Genomic DNA, 24,839 nt, shown 5'->3' with positions numbered 1-24,839 from the left:
ATTAAGAGATTTTAACATATAATTACCTACACTGCTCACAAAAATTAGGGGACCAGGGAACATGCAGATACTCCCATTACTTTTAGCCTTTTGTATAGTGCATTTTCACCAATGAAATAAAAGTTGGTTTTGCATCTCATTTGCATAATCAAACAACCTTCTTTGACTTATTGTTTGCTTTTCTGATGTTTAATAAAAAAATCCAAATGCTTCTTTTTTTTTTTTTTTTTTGGTATTTATCTGAAGCTGGAAACGGGGAGGCAGTCAGACTCCCGCATGCACCCAACCGGAATCCACCCGGCATGCCCACCAGGGGGCGATGCTCTGCCCATCTGGGGCATTGCTCTGTTGCGACCAGAGCCATTCTAGCGCCTGAGGCAGAGGCCATGGAGCCATCCCCAGCGCCCGGCCATCTTTGCTCCAATGGAGCCTTGGCTGTGGGAGAGGAAGAGAGAGACAGAGAGGAAGGAGAGGGGGAGGGGTGGAGAAGCAGATGGGTGCTTCTCCTGTGTGCCCTGGCCGGGAATCGAACCTGGGACTTCCACACGCCAGGCCGATGCTCTACCATTGAGCCAAACTTCTTTTTTTTTATCATTTCATATTCATTTTAAAATGTCCCTTAATTTTTGTAAGCAGTATATTTCTTACTTCTCTTTCTATATCTATAGATGTGGGAACTCTGGACCATCTTCTCCATGGCAACAGCCACCTGGAGCCACAGGTCACACAGGCCTCCCCCAATCCTAAGTCCCCCATTTTCCTATTCTCCTCACCCTTGTGAAAAGAATGAATAACAGGCTCCTACAGTCACCTGTCTTCCTATCCCTGGCAGAACCCCCACATGCGACCCCCTTGGAGGAAAAAGGTCCCAGCGAAGCAAAAGCATTTGCCCAGAGTCACAGAGCAGGTGAAGTAGGACAGAGAGCACAGGTGTCCCAACTCGCTGGAACCCAGAGACCCACTGGAGGCAGGGAGAGCGTGAAGCATCAAAGCACAGGTCCAGGAGGTCTTTGGGGAAGGGCTGCCCCAAAAGCCACCACGTCCTCCACCACAGCCCTGACCATTATTAGACTGTGATCTCTTTGCTGGCACACTGATTCACCTCTGCCCACACCCAATCATGCATAAGGTGCTGACTAAATGTATGTGAATGAATGGATGAATGAATGAATGAGGCTGTTACCAATTCTGTCCAATCCAGGCTACTCGGGGATGGATTGAGAGATTTTCGGTGTTGCTAGGATGAGCCCATTTTGTGGAGACTAGAGTGGGACCCTGTATTGCTATTTCCTCTTTGTTCACAAAACTCTGGCCCCAGGAAGTATGAAGAAATAACCCAAAAAGAGGAAGTGCAAAGTTACCAGAGCCCCTATGAAAGCTGGAAGTGCCTTTAATGAGCAATCTTCACCCCGTCCCATTTCACAGATGGAAAGACTGACCCACCAAGCACTTGGAACGCTGCTGCTACTGCTGTGCAAGGCCATGGAGGGAATCAAGGCAGGGCCAGGAAGCAGCACAGGGGAGCAGAAAGTGCTGGGTTAGGGTCCTGGTTCTAGTTTGAGTTCAGCCTCCAACTGTGTGATCTGGGACAACATCCTAGTCCCTTGTTTCATCTTCACAGTGAGGGGTTAGGTAGAATCCCCCCAGCTCTGGCTAGCAGCAGGGCCAGAGTCAAGGCTCCAGGCTGCCAGACAGACACCCTGGGCATACCTGGCTTCTCAGGAAGCGTCATGTGGGGCAGCAGAACAGCAAGATGAGGAAAGCATAGCCCCAAGGAGCCTTCTTCTCCCCCCTCCCACTGCCCTAGTCTCTGAGCTCTGACCTCACCTCTCTGGAGGCTGAGGGTGAGGCGAACAGTCTGTTTGGCAGGTCAGGGGAAGGGATGGGACAAAGCAATGCACTCCAGCTGCAGCCAGGCCTCAGAGCAGCCTCAGTAGTCCCACCCCCTGCACACATCTCTCCTGCCTAAGATCCTGGAGATGCTGGTTGGCACTGCCTCAGCTCCCATCAGTGCTTCTCTGGCTCCATCTCTTTGAAGCTTTATCCTTTCTTCCAGCCTGGCCAGCCCTCTAAAACCAGAAGGACCTTGCCTACAGAGACCACTGGGGCCAAACTGCTATTTTCCCAGAGGAGGCATTCTAGCAAGTTAAAAGCAGATCCCTGGGCCCTAAGCCCAGGATTGTCCAACCACTCAGGTCCCCAAGCCAGAAGGTAGCTCTACTACCCAGCTCCACCAGAACCCCTCTTCTCAAGGCTCCACCATACTCACAGATGACCCCACTGCAGAGCCCACCTTGGTCTGGATGACCCCAGAGCTCATCTGAGGACCTCAGCCCACCTCCAGTCTGATTTCCTACCCCAGCCCCTCCCTTCCCATGTGCCCACACCGAAGACCCAACTACCGAGTCTGCCTGATTCTGGTCAGTCGGTGAGTCTTGGCCTCCTCTTGATTCTGACTCCGCAGGCTCCTCTGATTGGAACTGGAAATAATAAAGGACATAACTTAGTCCAGGTTATTTCTCAGTTTCCATCCATCTGTCCATCTAATTATCCATCTATCCATCCAACATCCATCTAGCTCTGACATCAATAGGCCCATATATCCATCCAACCATCCAACATCCATCCTACATTATCCACTCACTCGTCTAGCCAATATCCATAATTCCATTTATACATCCATCCTCTAGTCATCTACCCATCCATCCTACATCCATTCATCCATCTTCCTGTCCTTCCAACATTCATTCACCATCTATCATCCATATTCCACAATATTTACCCATCCATGCAACATCCACCTATCCATCCATCCATATTCTACCCAACATTCACCCATCTATCCATCCATTCATCACCCCTTCTGTCATCTAAGCAACATCCATCTACCCAACATCCATAATCCATTCATCACCTATCTATCTATCCACCCCATCCATCATCCAGCCAGCATTTACTTACTTATCCAGCATATATCCCCTATCCACCACCCATTCACACATCCATCATCAATCATTTATCTATAATATACCCACTGACACCCATCTTTCATCTGTTTTTTGCATGCACTTAACATCCATGTATTCACTGATCAACCATCCACTGAGCTGAGCTCCTCCACAGTGTCAGGCCCTGTGACAGGGGCCAGAGGTACAGAGATAAAGTAGGCACAGCTCCTGCCCCCATAGAACTCATGTTTCTTAGGGGAAACAATAACTGAGTATGACCAGATGGAGGGTAGCAGTACCACCAAGCCCAGAAGGGAGACATCGCCAACCTGGGGAAAGTGTCTCAGAACAGGGCACCTGATCTAAGACTTAAACAATGAACAGGCATTTAGTGAGTGAAGAGGGAAAGGGAGAGCATCCTGGGCCATGGGAACAGCATGCAAAGGCAGGGAGATGTGCTCATAAAGCTCTGCAGCTAACTCAGCACAACTAGAGGGAAAATCTGAGGTGGAAAGAAGGCCAGGAGGCCTTGAATGCCATGCCAAAGGTTTTTATAGAGAGCGAGCAGCTGGAGCCCCAGCAGGTGAATGCTTCTGTTATCATCTGTGGAAATGCTTTTAAGCATGTGGTGCTTAACCTTCCAGGGATCCCTGAACCTCGCTGTGGAGTAACTAGCTGAAGAATCTCTCTGCCATCCCTCTCCCCTTAGACCTGGCATTCCAGGGTCCACTGAGACACAGCATCAAGCCCTCCCTGAGCCGCCTGTGGCCCACTGCCTCCCCAACAAGCCTGATAGCAATTTCTTATGTGGGAATCCCAAATCCCCCCTTTGGCCTGAGGGCAGAACCAAGCTGGCTTATCTGTGCATCTCTGATATCTGTGCATTGAGTTGATAAGAAGAAAAATGGAGGCCCTGGCCGATTGGCTCAGTGGTAGAGCATAGATCCAGTGTGTGGAAGTCCTGGGTTTCATTCCTGGTCAGGACACATAAGAAAAGTGACCATCTGCTTCTCCCCACCCCCCTTTTCTTTCTCTTCCCCTTCTGCAACCATAGCTTCATTGATTCAAGAGCATTAACTTGGGACACTGAGGATAGCTCCATGGAGCCTCTGCCTCAGGCACTAAAAAAATAGCTAAGTCGTAAGCATTGGCCCCAGATGGGGGTTGCCAGGTGGATCTCGGTCAGGGTGCACAGGGAGTCTGTCTCAAAATACAGCCGGACCGTTGGTGGTACAGTGAATAGAGCATCAACCTGGGACACTGAGGTTCCCAATTGTTGGGCGGATAAAATGTATTATGCTCACTTTGTTAAAGATAACACGAGGAGGCCGTCGCCCAGGTGATATTAATGTGTGTTGGGGTGGGCTAAAGGCAGGCAGAATCCTTGTAGCTTGGGGCTTGGTTTTGGGATTAAGCCTTTCCTACCCTTTTTGCTGTGGGGTACAATCCAATCATGCCTCAGAAAGTGACTTTGTATTAGAGACTTCCCTATTTTGTATATTGGATTAAGAGTTTGGATTTCTACACTATAAAATGGGGACGAAGCGGGAACTTGCGCTCTTGGTTCCTGAGATTATCATTAGAAGAGAGAGCAGAGGAGAGCAGAGAAAGGCCACGTGGAGGAGGCCAGGAGAAGCAGCCAAGATGGCAGAGTGCTGAATGAGATGCCAGTTTGTGTAGAGTTTGTTTCTGGGATAAGGAAGGAGATGGGGAACAGAGGTGAATAAGTCTGGTGAGCTAGAAACCTTTGATTCTAGGAAACTCGGATAAGTCAGTGGCTTTGTGAGCACTGAATGTGACTGGGTTTTGGAGCCCAGTGTGTATTTTTACTTGCCCGCCGGGTGCAAGCTAGAATTAAAGACTATGGCCCCTCAGATTTTGGCTCCGCTGTTTCTTTACCAACTGTCCGAATCCAATGCGAACCTGCATGTGAATGGCCACGATGCTGACTACTGGCTTTACACCAATTCAAAACCCCAAGGTCACTCGCTTGAGTGTGGACTTCTCAGCTTGAGCATGAGCTTGCCAGCTTGAGAGCAAGATTCATCGACATGACCCTAGGTCGCTTGCTGGAAGCCCAAGGTCACTGGCTTGAGCCCAAGGTCACTAGCTTCAGCAAGGGGTCATTGGCTCAGCTTGAGCCCCTTGGTCAAGGCATGTATGAGAAGCAATCAATGAATAACTAAAGTGAAACAACTATGAGTTGATGACCTTAATCTCTCTCTCTCCCTTCCTGTCTCTTTTTCTCTCAAAAGAAATCAATTTTTAAAAAGTCACAAATACAGGGAAAGGGTCTCCCTAGTCCTGCTGTGGGATCTGAGGCCTCACAACATGGTGGTTAAAAGCTCAGTTTTTAGAGCCTATACTGTGATCTCTTTTCTCATGACTTTTACAGGTGTTACTGCTGGCAAATGGCTAACTGGTCTGAGCCTCATACATGGCAGAGCATGTAAGGTGCACAGCCCACCACAAACCCTCCTGTCATCCTTGGGGGAGGAAGCACTGAACTGTACATCAAGGAGAGGAGGAGGGTCAGATGAAGGATAAGGAGCCTCTCATCACCACAGTGGTACCTGTATTAGGGCATTGGTCCTATTTTACAAGGGAAGACTGGGGCCAGGAGAGGCTAGTTATCCAAAACCACGTGCTGTGTTCCAGGGAGCTGAGGGAGGCTGCAGGGCTCTGGCCTCCAGGACCCTCCCCACCCATCACCTTCAGATAAATGCTCTAGGCAGCAACCGAGTACCACTGACCCTGTGACCCTACCCCAGGCCAAGAAGGCAGGGAAGGGACTTGGTGAGCACCTGCTATGTGCCAGGAATTGAGCCTACTTTGTACCCGGGTCTTCGTTTAAGCAGCCTGTCTCAGCAGCCAGCTCAACCCAATGAGCATATGCAAGCTCTTCACTGTGCCTGAAAGGGGTTGTAAAGACCAGAGGGGGTAGACTGACCAGGTGCAGTGGATAAAGCGTTGGACTGGGATGTGGAGGACCCAGGATCGAGACCCTGAGGTCACCAGCTTGAGCGCAGGCTCATCTGGTTTGAGCAAAGCTCACCAGCTTGAGCCCAAGGTTGCTGGCTCGAGCAAGGGGTCACTCAGTCTGCTGTAGCCCCCCGGTCAAGGCACATATTAGAAATCAATCAATGAACAACTAAGGAACCGCAATGAAGAATTGATGTTTCTCATCTTCCTTTCTGTCTGTCTGTCCCTCTCTCTGACTCTGTCTCTGCCACAAAAAAACAAAAACAAACAAAAACACACACACACACACACACACAAAACCAGAGGAGATAAGCAAGGCTGTCCTGGACTGTGAGGAACCTGGAATACAGCAGGGGAAGGGGACCCGACCACACTGGCTGCAGTCTCAGCCGAAGTCAGGTAGGAGTCACCACAGAAACACAAACCAGGTGTTGTGGGCCTGGGAGAGGAGAAGGCCCTGGCCAGAGCATCTTGTATGAGGCCTCAGGGTGATCTGCACTGAGCATACCTGGGGTCCACCCCTGCCCCAGGCCTTACTAGCTATGTAATCTTGACAAGTGGTTTAACCTCTCTGTCTCAGTTTCCTTATTTGTAAATTAACGGTGCCTTTCTCATAAGGTTGCTGTGGAAATTAAATGAGGATGACCCATAAGACATTCAGACCACGGCTTAACACAATAAATTCTCACATTATTGCTGATGTCCATTTTGGCGATTGGGAAAGGTTTTGGTCAGGATGGAGAATTAGGGCTGAGCTTTGGAGGGTGTGGAGGCGGCCTTTCTCTGGCTAATTGTCAGGGTGATTTTCAGGCTGCCGCTCAGAAGCTCAGAAGTGAGACTTACCTCCCACTGTGGTGAGCCGGGGCCCTCTGCAGGACTCCTACTCCCCCGCTGGCCCTTCTCCAGACCAGCTATGGCTGAGGTCTCTGGTCCACTTGTCACTTTGGTCTTTGGCCACTGGGTGGAGATGCAGGCAGGGCTGGGTGGCTGGGCCAAAGTCTGGGGCCACTGCCCGGAGCTGTGTCCATTGACTAGGGTGGCTTCTGCCCAGCCTTCAGGCTGGCTGTGTCGCTCTCGATCAAGAGCATCCTTTGTGCCTGGAGAACCAAGATCTGGCCCTGGAGCTGTGACTGGGCCACCCCAGTGTACAGCTGGATCCTTTCGGAGCAGCTGAGCCTGCAGGAGCTCCAGGAGGCCTTCCCAATTTATCCTTGGAAGATGGCAAGAGAGCGTTGGCTCCTCTGTGCGGGTCCAGGTCCCCTCTCTGGGTACCCCAAGAAGGCTCAGCAGATCCCTCCAGTCAAGCTCGAGTTGCCTCTCAGGGCCGTGCAGGTGTGGGCATGCTCCCTCAGTTCCCCGGCCCATAACAGTGGGTGTCTCAGGCCTCCAGGAATTTGAGAACTCTGCTGGGCCTTCCCTGGCGTTCTCCGGGAGGTTCATAGGCTGGTGAGGACCGAACAGCTCCTGTAGGCTGCCCCAGCCCTTCTGAGCTGGCCTGTCAGGGGGCTTCTGCAACCCATTACTGGGGGGCTCCTCCCAGGCCTCTGACTGCCCCCTGTGGCATGGAGGGCCACCCAGCTTCCCCCAGCTCTCCTCAGACTCCCTGAGAGGACCACTCCATGTTCCCTCTAGGGTTCTGGCAGCCCCCCGGCAGGGATCCCCAAGTCCTTGCCGGCCTCCTAGGCCTGGGCCATCCTCCTGACTGCTCCAGCCTCTTTCTGGGTGTCTGTGAGGGCCCCGGGACCCTGGCAGCTCCTCAGGACTCTGCCACCCACCCAGAGGCTGTCTTGGGCCCACCCAGCCACTCTCCAGAGGTTTCTCTTTTCGCTGCTCTCTCTCAGAGGTCCTGGCTGATGTCCTTGGGGGTGGTGAGGACCCCCGGGGCCGCCGGTCCCCCTCAGGCCGCCTCTCGGGGGTCCTGGGATGAGGGAGCTCTGCTCGGCTCCTCCGGGCCGGTTCTGCCTGCTTCGCAAGGGGTGTAGTTACCTGAGGATGAGGTGAGATGGGTGAGGCTCCAGGACCCTGACTGGTTGGACTCTGTCGAGGAACACAGGACACTGGGGTCTGAGCCAGGCCTCAGGGAGAGGCAAGCTGTGTCCTCACAGCAGCCTGGATTAAAGCAGGTCAGAAAGTACCTAGAGTCTCTGCATTCCCTCCCTGGGGTGTCTGCTCTTTCTTCTCACCCACTTTCCTCAGTTCCAGAAAGAGATCTGCAAAGAGCTGCTCACCTTCCTGGCTTCCCCCTCCCCCAAGATATTGATTCCAACTGGGCTATCAGGTGCACGAATTTCCACACCAATACTCCATTCCGCTGGCTCAGGCCTTGTCTTCTAAGAGTCTCTTTAAAAATATAAATCCCCACCCCTGAAGAGAGCCCTTCAAGCTGGACTGCCGAATCCGAGGCTTTCCCTGAAAATTCAAGATAGCAGCTACCTAATGAAGAAAGGAAACAGAGGGAAGGGCCATCTTTTTTCAGGGTACTTCTCAATTTTGCCAAGAGCTGCTGGCTGTTTTGGAGAGGGGGAAGCTGAACACCCATGCTCGGGACTCTGACCCTTTCATAAAGGACCTCCCTTCCCAGGACCCCTGCCTGGTACCTGGGGGAGGAGAAAGCAGTGGCTTGCCCCTTGGGGTACAGGGGCCCGCGGCAGGCTGGCAGTGCTCACCTCCCTGCTGAGGGCAGGGCTGGACTGTCTTCGGAGAAGCTGGCTCTGACCTTGGCCGGGCCGCTGCGACCGCCCCTCGTCCCGGGCCTGGAAGGCCCCCGGTGCCTCGGACTTCCTATGAGCAAATGCAGCCGCCCCTCTGAGGGCCCTTGGGACTGTCCCACTCCCAGCACCCACCTCCTCAACTCCCACCCACAATGGGAAGAGATATGGGAGATTCAGGGACCCACAGCTGAAGGCCTCTAAGTGAGGAATGAGCCTCACAGGGCCTCAGTATCCCCATCTAAAAATGACCATGGTCAACATTGCTCTACCTGCCTTATGGGGCTATTGTGGAGATTAACTGAGAAAAGAAATGAGCAAAGGTGGGGGCTCAGCCTTGGCCTTGACTGCCTCCTGTCTCACCAGTATTTCCTGCTTCTGACTGCAACCCAGCCAGCAGCCCATCGCTCAACCCCAGACAAAGTTTAGACTGGTCTTTGTGGGAGTTAAGATTTATTGAGCACCTACTGGTCACCAGGCATTGTATACACATGATTATAACAGCAAACATTTATTGAGCACTTCTGTGTTCCAGGTGCCCAGCACCTGTACCATCTCATGTCATCTCACACAACACGGTAGAGACGGGAGATACGGGTTGTTACGTGCACCCAAATTCCATTCTGTCTGCCATCTTTCTGTTCACGTGATAAGTTTCAGACTTCCAGGCCTACCTTTTCCCCTTAGTACTAACAGGATTCCTGCACTTGGCCTGGAACACTCTGGGTCGTCCTAGCTGTTGGTAACAGAGCTCTCAGCAAGATCAGAAAGAAAAAAATGTCCCCTCTTCCTACACAACTCCAGGAAGGCCAACATAAACTGTCCATGCAAATGTCATTTCTAAGGCACCTGGATTTGAGGCATTGTTGCCACATCCGAAAAAGATAACCTCTAAGCTGTAAAGAATCCCTATTTTCACTTAGTTGTCTTAATCTTTGGTAGCCATGGTTATTAATATTTAACATGACATATCTGTTGCATGTAGGAACACCAAACGGATTCTGAGCCCACCTTTCCCCTCCCATATATCTAAAGCAAAAGACCTAACCACTCCACTAGATAACTAGTCTCAAAACAGGTTTTGAGAGTCTGGCTCCATCTAAATTGACAAATGGAGCTGTATCTCTGGTGGCTGAACTAGGCCGGGAGAAGTCTGACAAAGACTTCTCGTGGTGCTAAGCCTTGACCGAGCCAGCGAAGAGAGTAGTAAGAGGAACCTGTACTCGAATCTTGGAGAAGACTGTGCTTGGCAGCCTGCCTCCAGCTCAAGAACCATACTGGAATGCAACAGCAACTTTGGAGAGTAAACAAATTATGGGCTGGGGTCTGTTATTGTCTTATGGCTTTCAGCAATGTCATTAGAATCAGATCCATAAAGTACCAGGACTTTTTAGCAGTTCCTAGCAGTTGACTCACAGGGAACCAAAGCTTTCCCACTGGAGTACATGTTTCTAAATTTGAAGGCTGCAACATCAGGCTCAATTCTTAATCTAATTTGAAACAAGAGATTATTTCAAATTTAATTTGCTCTGTGAGATCTGAGGCCTTAGAGGGCATTTCCTCTAGAACCAGGGTATAGAAGCCTCTGCGAAACAAATCTCCAAATGTGACTAGGTGGGGAGGACACCGTGACAATGGTGGAGAATACTCCAGGTTGGGTAGTGAGGCCCAGATGTATTCTCTCACAAGTGAGTGCATTTTCAATATAGACCCCATGTGGAATTGAGAGATAGGAGTGAAGGACTCAGGTAGAACCTAAGACACCAACAGGGATCCAGTCTTTCTGATATTGAAACAATGGTGTCCTCAGGCCACCTGTTTCTGAGGGCTGCTGTGACTGCACCCAGGTGACAAAGGAAATGCATTTCCTTTAGAAGCTCTGATGGGCTCTTCCACCTCCACAAACTATTAAAGGGCAAAGCTGTCAAGTCTAGCAAATTCCACGAAGGTTCTATTTTGAATTCAAGAGACTACAAAATGCTTATAGGACTCTAAGCTAAGAGATTCAAAGGCATCCAGAGGATGGAGGGGAGAAGATATCAAGACAAAATTCCTAATGCTTTAATGTGATAGCCCTTTAAGAAATATTTCCAGGCTCAATTAGTACAATGATTGGATTGAGTAGATGCTCAATAAATATATGTTGAATGAAAAAGGAGAAAATGAAAGTACGGCTCTATAGCCATCTCATTCAGAAATTTCAGTCTTCCAGATAAATAGGCTTTAAAATTTCACTTTCAGAGGACAAATAGTTGTCTACTTGGAAAAAAAATTAATTACTCAGTAGAGATATAAAACCTTGGTTAAAAGGTAAATAATCTATTTCACCAATATATACATTAAATATAAGCAATTTTTACATATCAGTTCTACTTCAATAAAGCTGAAAAAGGTAAATTTATTTCAAAGAGAGTAAACTAAAGTGAATAAAACTATCTGTGTAAAAACAATAAAATGACTGATAAAGGTATAAACATATTCTGGACTTCTATTATAAACCTTTATCTGTCTAAAAGTTACCCCAGTAAGAAAAAAGAAAGAAAGAATGAAAATTTAACTTTGGTTTAAAGACCTTAGTGATGAGTTATCAGATAAAATCAAAGTATGCAAATTGATGTCTTACTAAAAATAGTAATCACAAAAAGGCAAAGACAAAAGGTTTTTTTTAAAGACCTTAGTGATGAGTTATCAGATAAAATCAAAGTATGCAAATTGATGTCTTACTAAAAATAGTAATCACAAAAAGGCAAAGACAAAAGGTTTTTTACGGCATTGAAACTATTCTGTATGATACCACAATGGTGGATATGTGTTGTCATACATTTGTCCAAACGCACGGAATGTACAACACCAGGAGTGAACCCTAATGTACACTGTGGACTTTGGATGATAATGATGTGTCAATGTAGGTTCATGGTTTGTAACAAATGTACACTCTGGTGGAGAATGTTGATAGTGAGAGGAGGCTCTGCATGTGAGGGGTACAGGGTGTGTATGAGAATTCACTGTACTTTCCACTCAATTTTGCTATGAACCTAAAACTGCTCTAGAAATGAGAGAGAGAGTGTGTGTGTGTGTTTTAATTTTAAAAAGTCCAAAGAAAGAATTACATTAATATAAATACTAGAGACTTGGATAGTAAATGAATCGAACTTACTGGAAAAGGAAATTTGAAGAATAAAAGATAAGGTTTCTCACGCATATTCTAATCTCAGAGAAAATGTTGCTTAAGGGGCAATAGAGAGGAATTCTGGATGCAAAATATTACTTTAGGGTGATTGAAATATTCTAAAATTAGGCTGGTGGTGATGGTTGTACAATTCGGTCTCGGTAAACACACTATATAGTTCATTGTGCACTGAAAGTTTTGAGACTTCCAAACCGACCTTTTTGTTGTGCTCTTGACCCTAACTAATGGATTTCCAGCCCTGATCCTGAAAACTCCTGAGGCTAAAACGGCTGGAGAAAGCAATCTCAGGCAGATCAGAGGGAAACGCTTCCCCTCCCCTCAGCTGTGGGAAGTGGACACTCTGTTGGGTCTTACACCACCTGTGAGAAGACCCACTGACCAAGGGGACTTGTAGGATACCTGGACTTCAAGAGTTGTCACCATGTCCTAGTAAAGTAACCTTTAATCTCTAAAAAATATGTGATTCTGAGTTCTCTTAATTAAAATAATGGCTCTGGCCATATGTTTTAAGTTGACATCTCTGTTTTCTGAAAAGCACGGGTAATGGGTACCTGTGAATTTTCTTTGTTAAGGCAGAAAAGAATTACAGGCACTTTCTTCTCCCTCATGTAAGAAGGAAAAACAAACAAACAAACCTGTGACTCTGGATCAAATTAAGGGTTTGAGAGTTTAGCCTTATTTCAATTAATATACTAATGTTCCAACTTTATAGATGAGGAAACTGAGGCTCAGGTAGGTTAAATCACTTTACCTAGGTCACAAAGATGGGGAGTGGCTTTGATCTAGGATTTGAACCTAGCCTGCCTGACCCTAGTCTTTGCTCTTAACTACTAGGCTATGCACAGTATCTCTTCATCATCAATAAAGACTCAACAGAGATGAAGTGACTTGCCCAAGGTCACACAGCCATTGAGTAGCAGGGCAGGGGTCTGAACCCTTTCCATCTTGCAACCTAAGCCTTTGAAACTTCCACCTGTCCTGCTGCCGAGCCTCCTCCCCAGCCCACCTGGCTGACCCCACCCTGGGCTCACCTGCGCTCTTGCCCGAAAAGGCGCTCCACCTCTGCACGGCCAGGGCTGCGGGTTCGGCCCCCGTTGCTGCACTGGGGCCCTGGCTCCCTCTGCGCCAGCCTCCTGGGTGGAGGCAGGTCGGCCAGCATGGTGTACTCCTCCCTCTCCAAGTTGTGCCTGGTCTCCCCAGGGGGTGCTGAGCCCCGGGAACCCCCTGAGCTGCCTGGTGGAGGTGAGGGTGCCAGAAGCACTAGGTCACAGGGTGGGTGGCGGGGTGGGGAGGAGGCTCGCGGTGCATCCCTGTGCCCGATGCACACTTGGGGGGGCAGCATTGGGGAGCCATGCAGAGAGTCAGTGGAGGGGGCCAGGCTCTCCATGCTAGTCCCAGGGGGGTCCTGAAAGAAGAGGGAGGGCTCGGGGGCCTGGCGTGGTGGTGATGAGAAGGAGGGTGCATCTCGGTGCCCAATGCACACAGGGGTAGGGATGTGGGGAGGCTCATGCAGAGAGTCTGTGGAGGGGACAAGGCTCTCCGTGCTGGCCCTGGGAAAATCCTGGAACAAGAGGGGCGGCTCAGGGGCCTGGCGCGGTGGGGAGGATGCCCGGGGTGCATCGCGGTACCCGATGCACACAAATGGGGGGAACTGAGGAGGTTCATGCTGGGGAGACTGGTCCTCTGCATCTGATGTATCTGGGAGGAAGGGGAAGGGGTCAAACTGGGTGTGGCGAGGGGGTGAGGAGGCTCGGGGGGCATCCCGGTATCCAATGCACACGGCTGGGGGTATGTAAGGGGGTTCATGGTGAGTTGATTCACTCTCAGAGGCATGGGGATCTGGGAAGAAGGGGAATGGGTCATGTTGCAAATAGCGAGGAGGCGAAGAGGCTCGGGGGGCATCCCGGTGCCCAATGCACACAGCACACGGAGGCTGGGAGGACTCAAAAGAGGTCTGGGATGCCCCGCGAGTAGTGAGGTATAGAGGTGAGAAAGTCCGGGGGGCACTGTGGTGGCCTGGGCTGTGAGAGGAAGAAGTGGCCCGGGATGGTGAGTTGTGCTGAGTAGGACCGGAGGAGGACTGGGAGGAGTCACGCTGAACTGGTCTAGTGGGAGATGCGGTCTGAGGCCTGTCACCTTGGGTTGGCCGAAGGGCGATGGATGCCCAGGGAACCTCACTTTGCTTGGAGCGAGATGGGGAGGAGGTTCGTGGGCCATCACTCTGGGTTGGCCGGAGGGGGAAGGAAGCCCAGGGAATGTCTTTGTTAGTACGATGGGGAGAAGAATTCCTGGGATTGTTTCGTTGAGTGGAACGCTGGGGAGATGGTGGTCCAGGATTGTTCTGTTGGGTGCAGCACTGAGGGGAGGAGCTTCCAGGGTTGTCCCGCCTAAAGGAAGAGGATTGTGGGTTGTCCCGTTGGGTAGATGTTTTGGGGGTGTTTTGCTGAATACAAGAAGTTCTAGAGTTTTCCCGCTGGGTGGTTCGGTTGGGAGAGGAACTTCTGGGGTTGCCCCGCTGGGCACAGGATGTTCTGGAGTTTTCCCGCTGGGTGGTTCGGTTGGGAGAGGAACTTCTGGGGTTGCCCCGCTGGGCACAGGACGTTCTAGAGTTTTCCCGCTGGGTGGTTCGGTTGGGAGAGGAGGCTCTGGGGTTGTCCCGCTGGGCACAGGACGTTCTGGAGTTTTCCCGCTGGGTGGTTCGGTTGGGAGAGGAGGCTCTGGGATTGTCCCGCTGGGCACAGGACGTTCTGGAGTTTTCCCGCTGGGTGGTTCGGTTGGGAGAGGAACTCCTGGGGTTGTCCCGCTGGGCACAGGACGTTCTGGAGTTTTCCCGCTGGGTGGTTCGGTTGGGAGAGGAGGCTCTGGGGTTGTCCCGCTGGGCACAGGACGTTCTGGAGTTTTCCCGCTGGGTGGTTCGGTTGGGAGAGGAGGCTCTGGGGTTGTCCCGCTGGGCACAGGACGTTCTGGAGTTTTCCTGCTGGGTGGTTCGGTTGGGAGAGGAGGTTCTGGGATTGTCCCGCTGGGCACAGGACGTTCTAGAGTTTTCCCGCTGGGTGGTTCGGTTGGGAGAGGAACCTCTGGGATTGTCCCGTTGGGCACTAGATGTTCTAGAGTTTTCTTGTTGGGGAGTACACGTAGTAAAAGAAGACTGAGGGTTGTCCTGTTGGGTAGAAGAGGTCCTGGAGTTGTCATGTTGGGTGGCTCTGGGGGAAGAGGAAACTCGAGGATTGCTTCGTTGGGTGGACGAGGTTCTGGGGTTATCCTGTTGGGCGATTCTTGAGGGAGAGGACACTCTGGGGGCATTCCGCTGTGTGGAAGAGGTCCTGGGAGTGTCCTGTTGGGTGGATGAGGTTCTGGGGCTGTCCCGTTGGGCTATTTGGGAGGGAGAGGAAGCTTGGGGGTTATCAAGTGGTATGGAAGCAGCCTGGTTAACCTCCTTTTGGGCAGAGCGATGGAGAGAGGAAGCCTGGGGGGTGGTACTTCGAGGTCCGCTGTGTGGTGCCGCAGAGGAAGCCGGGGTTAGCGCAGACCGGTGCCGCTCCACGAAATGCCCACTCTCTCCCCGCAGCTTTGCCCAGTGTTGTCCGGCGCTTCGGCTCCCACCACTAGTATCTAAAGAGAGGAGAGGCAGGTTCAAGGTAAAGGGAGAGTATGCTTTGCAAACTGGGAAGTGCCCCAAGAGGGATGTCAAGGAGTTTCTAGCATCTTAAATTTGGCTAATTTATCCTGGGCCTTGGCCTCCTGCCTGCAATTTGGTACCCTGCCACCAGGTGGACAGTGGTGACAGCCTTTGATCAAGCAGGTCACAAAGTGAGGCTCATCCCACCCCACTGCCCATGTATTTAAGAGCAAGAAAGCAGGTATTTAGTACAAAATCCCACCTGCCGATTACGACCTTCACCCCAGGGAGGAATTTGGTCCTCTTGTGTTACTACTTCTGAGGATGCCCTCCCCAGGGCCTAAGGCAGTGGTTCTCAAAGGGTGCGCCCTAGCAGATTTCCAGGTGCGCCCTATGGAATTCCAGAGAAACACGTGCCTGTTGGGGACCAAAAAAACAACAGGGATTTTGGAGTTTAGATTTTTGGGGGACAGAGGTGTGGGGAATTGGCTGTGAGCTGACAGTCTGCCCAGCCTCCCACCTCACTTGCCTGATTAGGTTGCAAAAGGCTGTTAAGCTGTGGTGCTGGATTGTTTACACTACCCCCCTCCCTTCCCCAGAAAGACTGGAGGCAAGTTTCTTCTATCCTTTGTTTGGTGTAAAGTTAAGATGACATGTATGGTGGGGGTTTTCTGCACTCAACACAATTAAGAGTAAAAAGAGAGGAATTCTTCAATGTATTGACGAGGAAATGAGAGTTTGCCTTCCAAATATATGCCCAAACATTGAAGAAATCGCTAGGACACATCAGGCTCATGTTTCTCATAAACACAAGAATGAAAAAACTTAACACATTCACCCTGGGACCTGCCAAATTTATTAAATCTTACTAAGAATGTATCTATATATATAAAAAGATAACTTTTTTGTCATTTTTTTTAAGAAACAAGCTTTTATTCCTCCCTTTTTGTATTAACTGTATTGCAAGGTAATCAAAGAGTAAGTGAAAGTTTCTTTTTTTTTTTTTACAGAGACAGAGAGAGAGTCAGAGAGATGAGAAGCATCAATTATCAGTTTTTCGTTGAGACACCTTAGTTGTTCATTGATTGCCTTCTCATATGTGCCTTGACCGCGGGCCCCCAGCAGACCGAGTAACCCCTTCCTCAAGCCAGCAACCTTGGGTCCAAACTGGTGAACCTTACTCAAACCAGATGAGCCCGCGCTCAAGGTGGTGACCTCAGGGTCTTGAACCTGGGTCCTCCGCATCCCAGTCCAATGCTCTATCCACTGTGTCACTGCCTGGTCAGGCTTTTTTGTCATTTAAAAAATTTTTTTAACCCCTCTTTTTTACGAATTCTAAAAAGCATAACTCAAAAAATGTAACATAAAAGTGTTTTTTAATGTCAGAATAAATTTAATTTTATTGTATTTATTTTGTTTATTTATTTATTTTTTTTTACAGGGACAGAGAGAGAGTCAGAGAGAGGGACAGACAGACAGGAACGGAGAGAGACGAGAAGCATCAATCATCAGTTTTTCGTTGCGACACCCCAGTTGTTCATTGATTGCTCTCTCACATGTGCCTTGACCGCGGGCCTTCAGCAGACCGAGTAACCCCTTGCTCGAGCCAGCGACCCTGGGTCCAAGCTGGTGAGCCCCGCTCAAGCCAGACGAGCCCGTGCTCAAACTGGTGACCTTGGCGTCTCGAACCTGGGTCCTCGGCATCCCAGTCCGACGCTCTATCCACTGCGCCACCGCCGGGTCAGGCTGTATTTATTTTGTTTAATTACCATAAAAGTATGCTAGGACTATTTTTTTCTTTAATATTTGACTTAATTATTATAACATATTTCTCAGAAATTTGTATATAGTGTGCCTACAATTATTTGTAGGATTTTAAATTTGCCCCGACTTCAAACAGTTTGAGAACCACTGGCGTAAGGGGTAGGGCAGTGGGATGGGAGAGGAGGTGATAAGATCTGATTAATGTTTTAAAAGATGGCTCCTAGAGCATGGGCCCAAAACAACAACGTTGTGGGTTCGATCCCCAGTCAGGGTACACATGGGAAGCAACCAATGAATGTACAAATGAATGCTTCCTTTCTCCCCCCCCCCAAAAAAAAAAGAAAGAAAGAAAGAAAGAAAAGAATATAATAAGCCCTGGCCAGAGAGCTCAATTGGTTGGAACATCATCCTGGAACATGAAGGTTGCTGGTTCAATTCCCCAGTCAGGGCACATACAGGAGCAGCTTGATGTTCCTGTCTCTCTCCCTGCCTCACCAATAATAATAATAATAATAATAATAATAATAAAGATGGCTCCAGCTGCTGTGGGGGAAATGGACTGAAGGAAGCCAGGCAGAACCAGGAGAGCCTGAGGGGGGTCTGGCATAATGCCAGCCAGCAGCAGCAGTGCCTTGGCCAGGGAGTAATGGTAGCGATGGCAAGAAGGGAACAGCTCTGGCCGGTTGGCTCAGCAGTAGAGCGTCGGCCTGGCGTGCGGGGGACCCGGGTTCGATTCCCGGCCAGGGCACATAGGCGAAGCGCCCATCTGCTTCTCCACCCCTCCCCCTCTCCTTCCTCTCTGTCTCTCTCTTCCCCTCCTGCAGCCAAGGCTCCATTGGAGCAGAGATGGCCCGGGCGCTGGGGATGGCTCCTTGGCCTCTGCCCCAGGCGCTAGAGTGGCTCTGGTCGCAGCAGAGCGACGCCCCGGAGGGGCAGAGCATCGCCCCCTGGTGGGCAGAGCATCGCCCCTGGTGGGCGTGCCGGGTGGATCCCGGTCGGGTGCATGCGGGAGTCTGTCTGACTGTCTCTCCCCGTTTCCAGCTTCAGAAAAAAAAAAAAAAAAAGAAGGGAACAGATTGGAGGTGCATGTGAAGGCAGTGCTGAATGGAGTTGCTGGTAATTGGATGTGAAAAGTGAAGAAAGAAAGAAATTGGGGTAACACGAGATCTGGGGCCTGAGCCACTGGACTAGTGGTGACATAGGACAGACTGCAGAAGAAGCAGGTTTGGAGAGAGGGTCAGGTTGCTGCTAGCCCCCACACCAGCCTCAGCCTCTTCTCCACCCCTCTCCCCTGTTCCACATGCTCCCATGATCCCATTTTCCTCTGTTCCTCAAACCCAGCACCTCTGTCCACTCCTTCAGGCGTCTGCATCGGCTGTTCCTTCTGCTTCTGAACTCAGATCTCAGCTACAATGTCGCTTCCCCAGGCCCTCCCTGTCCCCCCCCCCCCTGGCCACTCGATCTCACAGTTTCCTGTCTTAATTCTCCAAAAATCAGTTCATGCTCTCTGATCTGGCTTTTCATTTATTTTCCATCAGCTCTCTTCCCCTGGAGTGCCAGCTCCACACAGTAGGTCTTATCTGTCTTCTTCACTCTGGGTCTAAGAACTAGTATAGGACCTGGCACACTGTAGGTGCTTAAAAATACTGAGCCTGACCGGGTAGTGATGCAGTGGATAGTGTCGGACTGGGATGCGGAGAACCCAGGTTCGAGACCTCGAGGTCGCCAGTTTGAGCGCGGGCTCATCTGGTTTGAGCAAAGCTCACCAGCTCGGACCCAAGGTCGCTGGCTCGAGCAAGGGGTTACTCGGTCTGCTGAAGGCCCACAGTCAAGGCACATATGAGAAAGCAGTCAATGAACAACTAAGGTGTCGCAACAAAAAACTGATGATTGATGCTTCTCATCTCTCTTTGTTCCTGCCTGTCTGTCCCTATCTGTCCCTCTCTCTGACTCTCTCTCTGTCTCTGTAAAAAACAAAACAAAACAAAACAAAAAAATTACTGAATGAGTAAAATGAAGCTGTGGTGAGTTTGAGGTGCTATCATACACGCTAGTAAAGAGTTCACTTGTACAGACCTATGGTGACGCAGTGGATAAAGCATCAACCTGGAACGCTGAGGTCACTGGTTCAAATCCCTGGGCTTGCTTGGTCAAGGCACATACAGGAAGCAACTACTATGAGTAGATACTTCCTGCTTCTCCTCCCTCTTTCTCACTTTCCCTCTTTTTCTCTCCCTATCTCTCCCCTCTCTCCAAAAATCAATAAATAAAATCTAAAAAAAAAAAAAAGAAGAAGAAGAGGTCAGTTGTACAATGAACTAGATAAAAGTTCAGGGGAGAAATCAAGGCCAGATGTGTGAACTCAGGAGATGTCAATTTTTCCAGATAGCATTGAAAGCCAAGTGGCTAAGTTGTCTGGAAGAGAACAGAAGGGAGCCCAGGACTGGGCCCTGGAGCATTCTTATTTGAAGGTTGAGCAGAGGAAGGGGCATCAGCAAAGGAGAGTTAGAGAGAGTGGCCAATGAAAAAGACCCTACTCCTTCACTGAGCACCCTGGCTCTATACCTCTTCCCCAGGGCTCAAGATCCACCTTGGCCAACACTGCTTGCAACCCCCCCCCCCAGTTCTCTACTGTTGGCAAAAGGCATCGCCATCTACACAGACCCCCAGACCAGGCACTAGGACCGTGTATTCTCCTGTCCCCAATTTTTATCAAATCCATCTCCTAAATCTCTCTCCTCTGTCCCCTCCTCACCCACAACCACAGCACTAATCCAGTTTCTCCATCTCTCACCCTGACAACTGCAATGGGCTACCAAAGTGTTACAGGAATGGCGTATCTATCACCCACATAGTGGTTCTCCACCCAGAGTTATCAGCTGTTAACAGTCTATCTACTTGTCTATCTCTCTCTACCTGCCCACCATCTATCTGTCTCGTAGAACCATGTGAGAGTTGAAGACCTCGTGACACTTCACCTTAATGCTCTCCTAATGCATCTCCTAGGAGCAAGGACAATCTCCTTCCATGATCACACTTTGAAAATACAGCATGAATACAAAACTGTTACCTAATGTACACTTCATATTCCAATTTCCCCAGCTGTCCCGATAATGTCTTCCATAACTGAAACTTTTCCTATCTTTGATCCAACCCAAGATCCCACATGGCATTTTGCTTCCCTTGTCCTGTAGCCTCTCTATTTTATAATAGCTCCCTAGGCCTTTTTTGTCTTCCATGGAGTCCTGTCGGTCACTTTGTAGAATGTCCTTTAATTTGAGTTTGTCTGATACTTTGCTGGGATTACATGCAGGCAGCACATTTTTAGCCAGATTTGGAAAGGATGTTGTGTCCTTCGCGTGTATTACATGGGGGCACCTGATGCCGGATTTGCCCCACGCTGGGATGCTGAGCAGCCACTTCGTTAAGGAAGATTCGTCAGATTTTCCCATCCTAAGGGTGACTTTTCCCTCTGTAATCGATGTGTAATCTGAGGGGTGATACTTTGAGATCGTGTGAATATCCTGTTCCCTGACAACCTTTCATCCAGGAAGTTAACATCAGCTGGTGATTTGTGCCTGAATCAGTTATTACTACAGTGGCTGCAACAGTCCCTTTGCTGGTTTCTCATCCCTCAGCCTTGCCCTGCTCCAGTTCATCCTTCACACCTTTGCCCTGGTGAACTCCTTTAAGCACAGGTCCAATCATATCACTCTCCTCCTCAAAAACCTCCTGTGGCTCCCTACTACTTAGAGATGTAAGTCCATTCTCCTTGGCCCACTGTGGTCTGACTCAGTTGTACGCCCCCATCTATGCTCAAGCTGTATGTCCCAGATTATTTCTTATTTACACCTCCAAGCCTTTGCCCAGGCTGTTTCTTCAACTAGAGCACCATGTCCTCCAGGAGGCACTATTCTGTGAGTCCCTTCCTGGCTAGAAGGCAGCCCTTTGTCCTTGGCCCCAAAACACCACAGTTACAGGTTTGATCCCCAGTCAGGGCACATATGAGAATCAACCAATGAATGCATAAATAAGTGAAACAACAAATCAATGTTTCTCTCTCTCTTTCCCCCTTCCTTTCTCTCTAAAATGAATGAATCAATCAATAAATAAAATTTTGACCTTAAAAACAAACAAACAAAAAAAGACTTGAGCCACCAAAGTGTAACATGCCCAGGGACCCACATGGCCAGTGAGATGGCTCTCTGGGCCCCAGGCCCTTGGCCATCACCACATCCATGGTCACAGGGACCAACCTGGTCTGGCAGAAGGATTTACCCTGTTTTCTCTGGCTCGCATTGTCTCCTCCCACAGGGGACCGGGTGAGAACAGATGGAGCCCTTTGGGCACTGTCAGCTCTTGACCCCTCCTGCAGCTTCCGAGGGATCATCACGGTGACTTCGTCCCAGCTGGGAGCCTCCTCCTGCTTTTCAACAATATCCCAGTCCTGCCAGGGAAGGAAAGGAGAAAGTGTGCTTGGAGATTAAAAGAGACCCCAGGGCTGGCACTCCCAGCATAAGACAGGTAGAGCAAAAGGACCTGGCATTGAGAGGGAAAGGACCTGCTGTATACCCATCACTGTGCCTGGCTCTTCACAGGTGTAAACTCAGTTAATCCTAATCAACCCCATGATGTAGGCAGTCTGCAGAGCTAGGAACTTGCACAAAATCACACAGCTAGGAAATGGGTTACAATGGGAGGGGATTTGAACCCAGGGCAGTTGAACACTAGGTAGTAGGAGGGCCGTGGCATAGCAGTCCCCCACCCCAGAGACCTCCCAGGGTCCAGAGAGAAGTAGATTTAAAGTCTTCCCCAAATGTATGTATTTCCCAAATGTATGGCTTCAACTAAGTTCCTTTCCTTCTCTGAGTCTCAGTTTTCTTGTCCCAAAACAGGGCCATGAAGGGGGGCGGTGAGCCTTCCTGAGCCCATGCTCGCCAACTCATCACTTTCCTGTCATTCGCCCCCCAGAGGTCTCATGGATAGTCTGCCTCTTCTACCCTGTGACAGTCCTTTGAGAGGCAAATGCCCACAGAGTTCCCCTGAGTCTCTTCTTCTCCCAGCTAAAAGGCCCCCAGCCCTGGCCAGGCCCCCCAAGCCTGCTCTCTTCCCTGTCCACTGCCAGGGCCAGTCACAGGGCTTAGTGTGTGTAATCAAGGCAGAGGGTCCGGAATAAATCCCATCCTTGCTCTGGACAGCTCACCCAACATCCTGAGCCTATTGGTAATTCACATGGAGCTCTGCATCAATGAAATCCCCGCCCTCCATCTTTCCATAGGAAGACCCCCAGCCCTCCCGGGCCAACCCTGCTGAGACTCATATCCCTCCAAGGTGGGTAGGCTCAGTGGCCTGAGGAGCCCACTAAGTCTGGAGGCCCTTATCCCAGTTCCTTAGTGTGAGAGGCTCAGCCCTCCTCTGGAAGTTTGGGGTGATCTGTTCTTGCCCTCAGCCTCCTGCCTACAGCTCACCACAGAGGCCGAGTTGCTGGTATCATCAGGGGTGTCACAGGTAGGGCTGGAGCTGGTGCCAGAATCAGAGCTCTCGTCGAAGCTACTACACAGGGAGGAGTCCAGGCACTCGAGATAGGGTGCTTCCTCAGGGTCCTGGCTCCTGTTCCCAGGGGTGGCTATGAGGCCCTCTGCATAGAGCCCCGCTGATGGACCCCTGAGAGAGGAGACAGATTCATGACTTGTTTCCCCAAAAGAAATGGGAATTAAGGAGGAACACCATCACTCAGATAAACACACACCTCACGTTACAGGGGAAGAGGGAGTTGACACTGAGGGCTCTTTGTGCTGGGCTTCATACGTGGGTTGCCCTGTTCCGCTACAACAGCCTCCCTTTGAAGTGAGTGTAATGATTCCCATTTTACAGATGAAGAAACTAAGGCTCAGAGAGGCCAAGCGACTGGCCAAGGACACAGAGCTAGGAAAGGGCAGAGATGCATTGTGAGCAAGGGTTGTGGCCCCAGCCCCAACCCCAACCCTTTGTCACTGAAGCAGAAGTGGGGACTCAAACTCAGTTATACTAAGACATAATTGTGCTGAGTTAATGGGGGTACTCTGAGAGGTAGCAGAGCTCCAGGGGCAGTGACAGTGTCACCTGTCTGGATGTCAAGGGAGGGAACTGCAGAGAAAGCCCTCCTTTGGAGAAGCCAGTCAGGGTGGCCATGGGCCCACATAGGCTTAGAGCTGGCAATATCCCCAAACAGTGACCCACAGATTGACCTAAAAGATGAAAATAGGTACTGACCCCTGAAAAAGACATCTGTAGCCAAATAAGTTTGGGACATAGTACACACATCTACCCTCCCCACGCAAAGCACAAGGCATGTCTGCAAACTAAAGGCTTTGACAAGTCTTGCAAGAAAGATACCCAACTTTGTTTTTCCCAGACTTTCTGAAACATATTTGATGGCAGAGCTTTTGCTTTTTTAAAAAAATAATGTCTGCCTATGAGGACACATCTCCCAAGCAATGCTGATTTGATTCAATTCTTATATTTTAAAGAGGGAATAACTTTCCCAAGCTCTTACAGCGCAACAGGGTGAAGCTGAAGCTGGACCCCAGGTTTCTAGACCCTCAGCCATGCCCTCCCAAAGCACCTCACCCCCAAAGGGGACTACAGTTCAGCTCAGGACTGCGGTGGAGGGAATCCCAGAGCCTGGAGCAGTAGAGTCAGGTGGGTGGGTGATAAACCTGTTTAATTTTTTAAAGCTGTGCAAAGGGAACAAGGAAATGTGAGCGGGCTGTGAGCCATGCCCACGGCAGGGTGGGTGCATGGGTGCTCTGTTCCCTGGAGTGAAGCAGAGCTAAGGCCCAAGGAATGTGCCCACGGTGCCCAGCTATATGCACTGACCATGTGACTCACACCACAGCCATCAGACAGACACTACCATTATGCGGAGAAGTTCAGGTGGGGTAGGTGAGGGCTGCCCCGGAGAGTCCCTCCCCAGGCCCTGGAACTTTACCCACCTGTCGGACCCTGGACCAAAGCCCAAGCCCACCACAGGCTGGCACCCAGAGGTTGAGGCAGTCTGCAGGTCCTCAGAGGCAGGTAAGTGGCAGGGCAGGTCGCAGTATGGTGCCTCAGCACCTGAAGGGCTCCTAGGCTCCTGGGACAAAGTCGGAGAGAGGAGGCACCTCATGGCCCACGTGGGGGCTCCCCTCCCCCTGCAGGGCCCCTCCCCCCACAGGGCAGTGTGGACGTCTCCAGGCATCTCCTCCTGGGATCTCAGACTTCTCAAGGAGAGCTGTCTTTCAGGTTGGAAGCACCCCTGGGGAACCAAGCTGAGGGCTGGCCGAGGTAGAGGGTGTGTGCATGCACACATGTGTACAGGTATGTGTGGGTGTGCAACTGTGCCCACGTGCATGCATGTGTAGGCTAGTCCAGAGGTACACTAGTGCGTATGTTTGCACAAGTGCATGTAAGTTTGTTTCCATGTGTGTTGGCGCATACGTAGGTGGGTATGCTTGAGTATATGGAGTGCACAAAAGGACCCCAAAGGGTTTTGTGTAGCTAGAGGGCAAGGATGCGGAAGGAGGGTGGGGAAGAACTAGCCAGCCTGGAGAGTTGGAAGAGGTAGTATGAGGCAGGAGGAAATGAGGAAAAAAGGCCTTGGAGGAAAG

At 50.3% G+C, this 24,839-nt stretch overlaps 1 protein-coding gene across 1 annotated transcript in view; it reads right to left on the bottom strand.

Annotated features, from left to right (window-relative positions):
• TRIOBP (TRIO and F-actin binding protein) overlaps positions 1–24,839 on the bottom strand; it is a 59,228-nt gene that overhangs the window by 30,128 nt on the left and 4,261 nt on the right. The window contains exons 2-8 of the mRNA XM_066358367.1: positions 24,186–24,325; positions 22,680–22,875; positions 21,490–21,658; positions 12,860–15,440; positions 8,597–8,711; positions 6,774–7,916; positions 2,403–2,480 (exon numbers count right to left, since the gene is read on the bottom strand). Of these exons, the coding sequence (XP_066214464.1) occupies positions 2,403–2,480; positions 6,774–7,916; positions 8,597–8,711; positions 12,860–15,440; positions 21,490–21,658; positions 22,680–22,875; positions 24,186–24,325 (4,422 nt within the window). The remainder of the gene's footprint in view (positions 1–2,402; positions 2,481–6,773; positions 7,917–8,596; positions 8,712–12,859; positions 15,441–21,489; positions 21,659–22,679; positions 22,876–24,185; positions 24,326–24,839) is intronic.

This window comes from Saccopteryx leptura, chromosome 1 (assembly GCF_036850995.1).
Source record: "Saccopteryx leptura isolate mSacLep1 chromosome 1, mSacLep1_pri_phased_curated, whole genome shotgun sequence".
Classification (NCBI taxonomy): Eukaryota; Metazoa; Chordata; class Mammalia; order Chiroptera; family Emballonuridae; genus Saccopteryx; species Saccopteryx leptura.
This window is presented reverse-complemented; position numbering and strand designations above follow the sequence as displayed.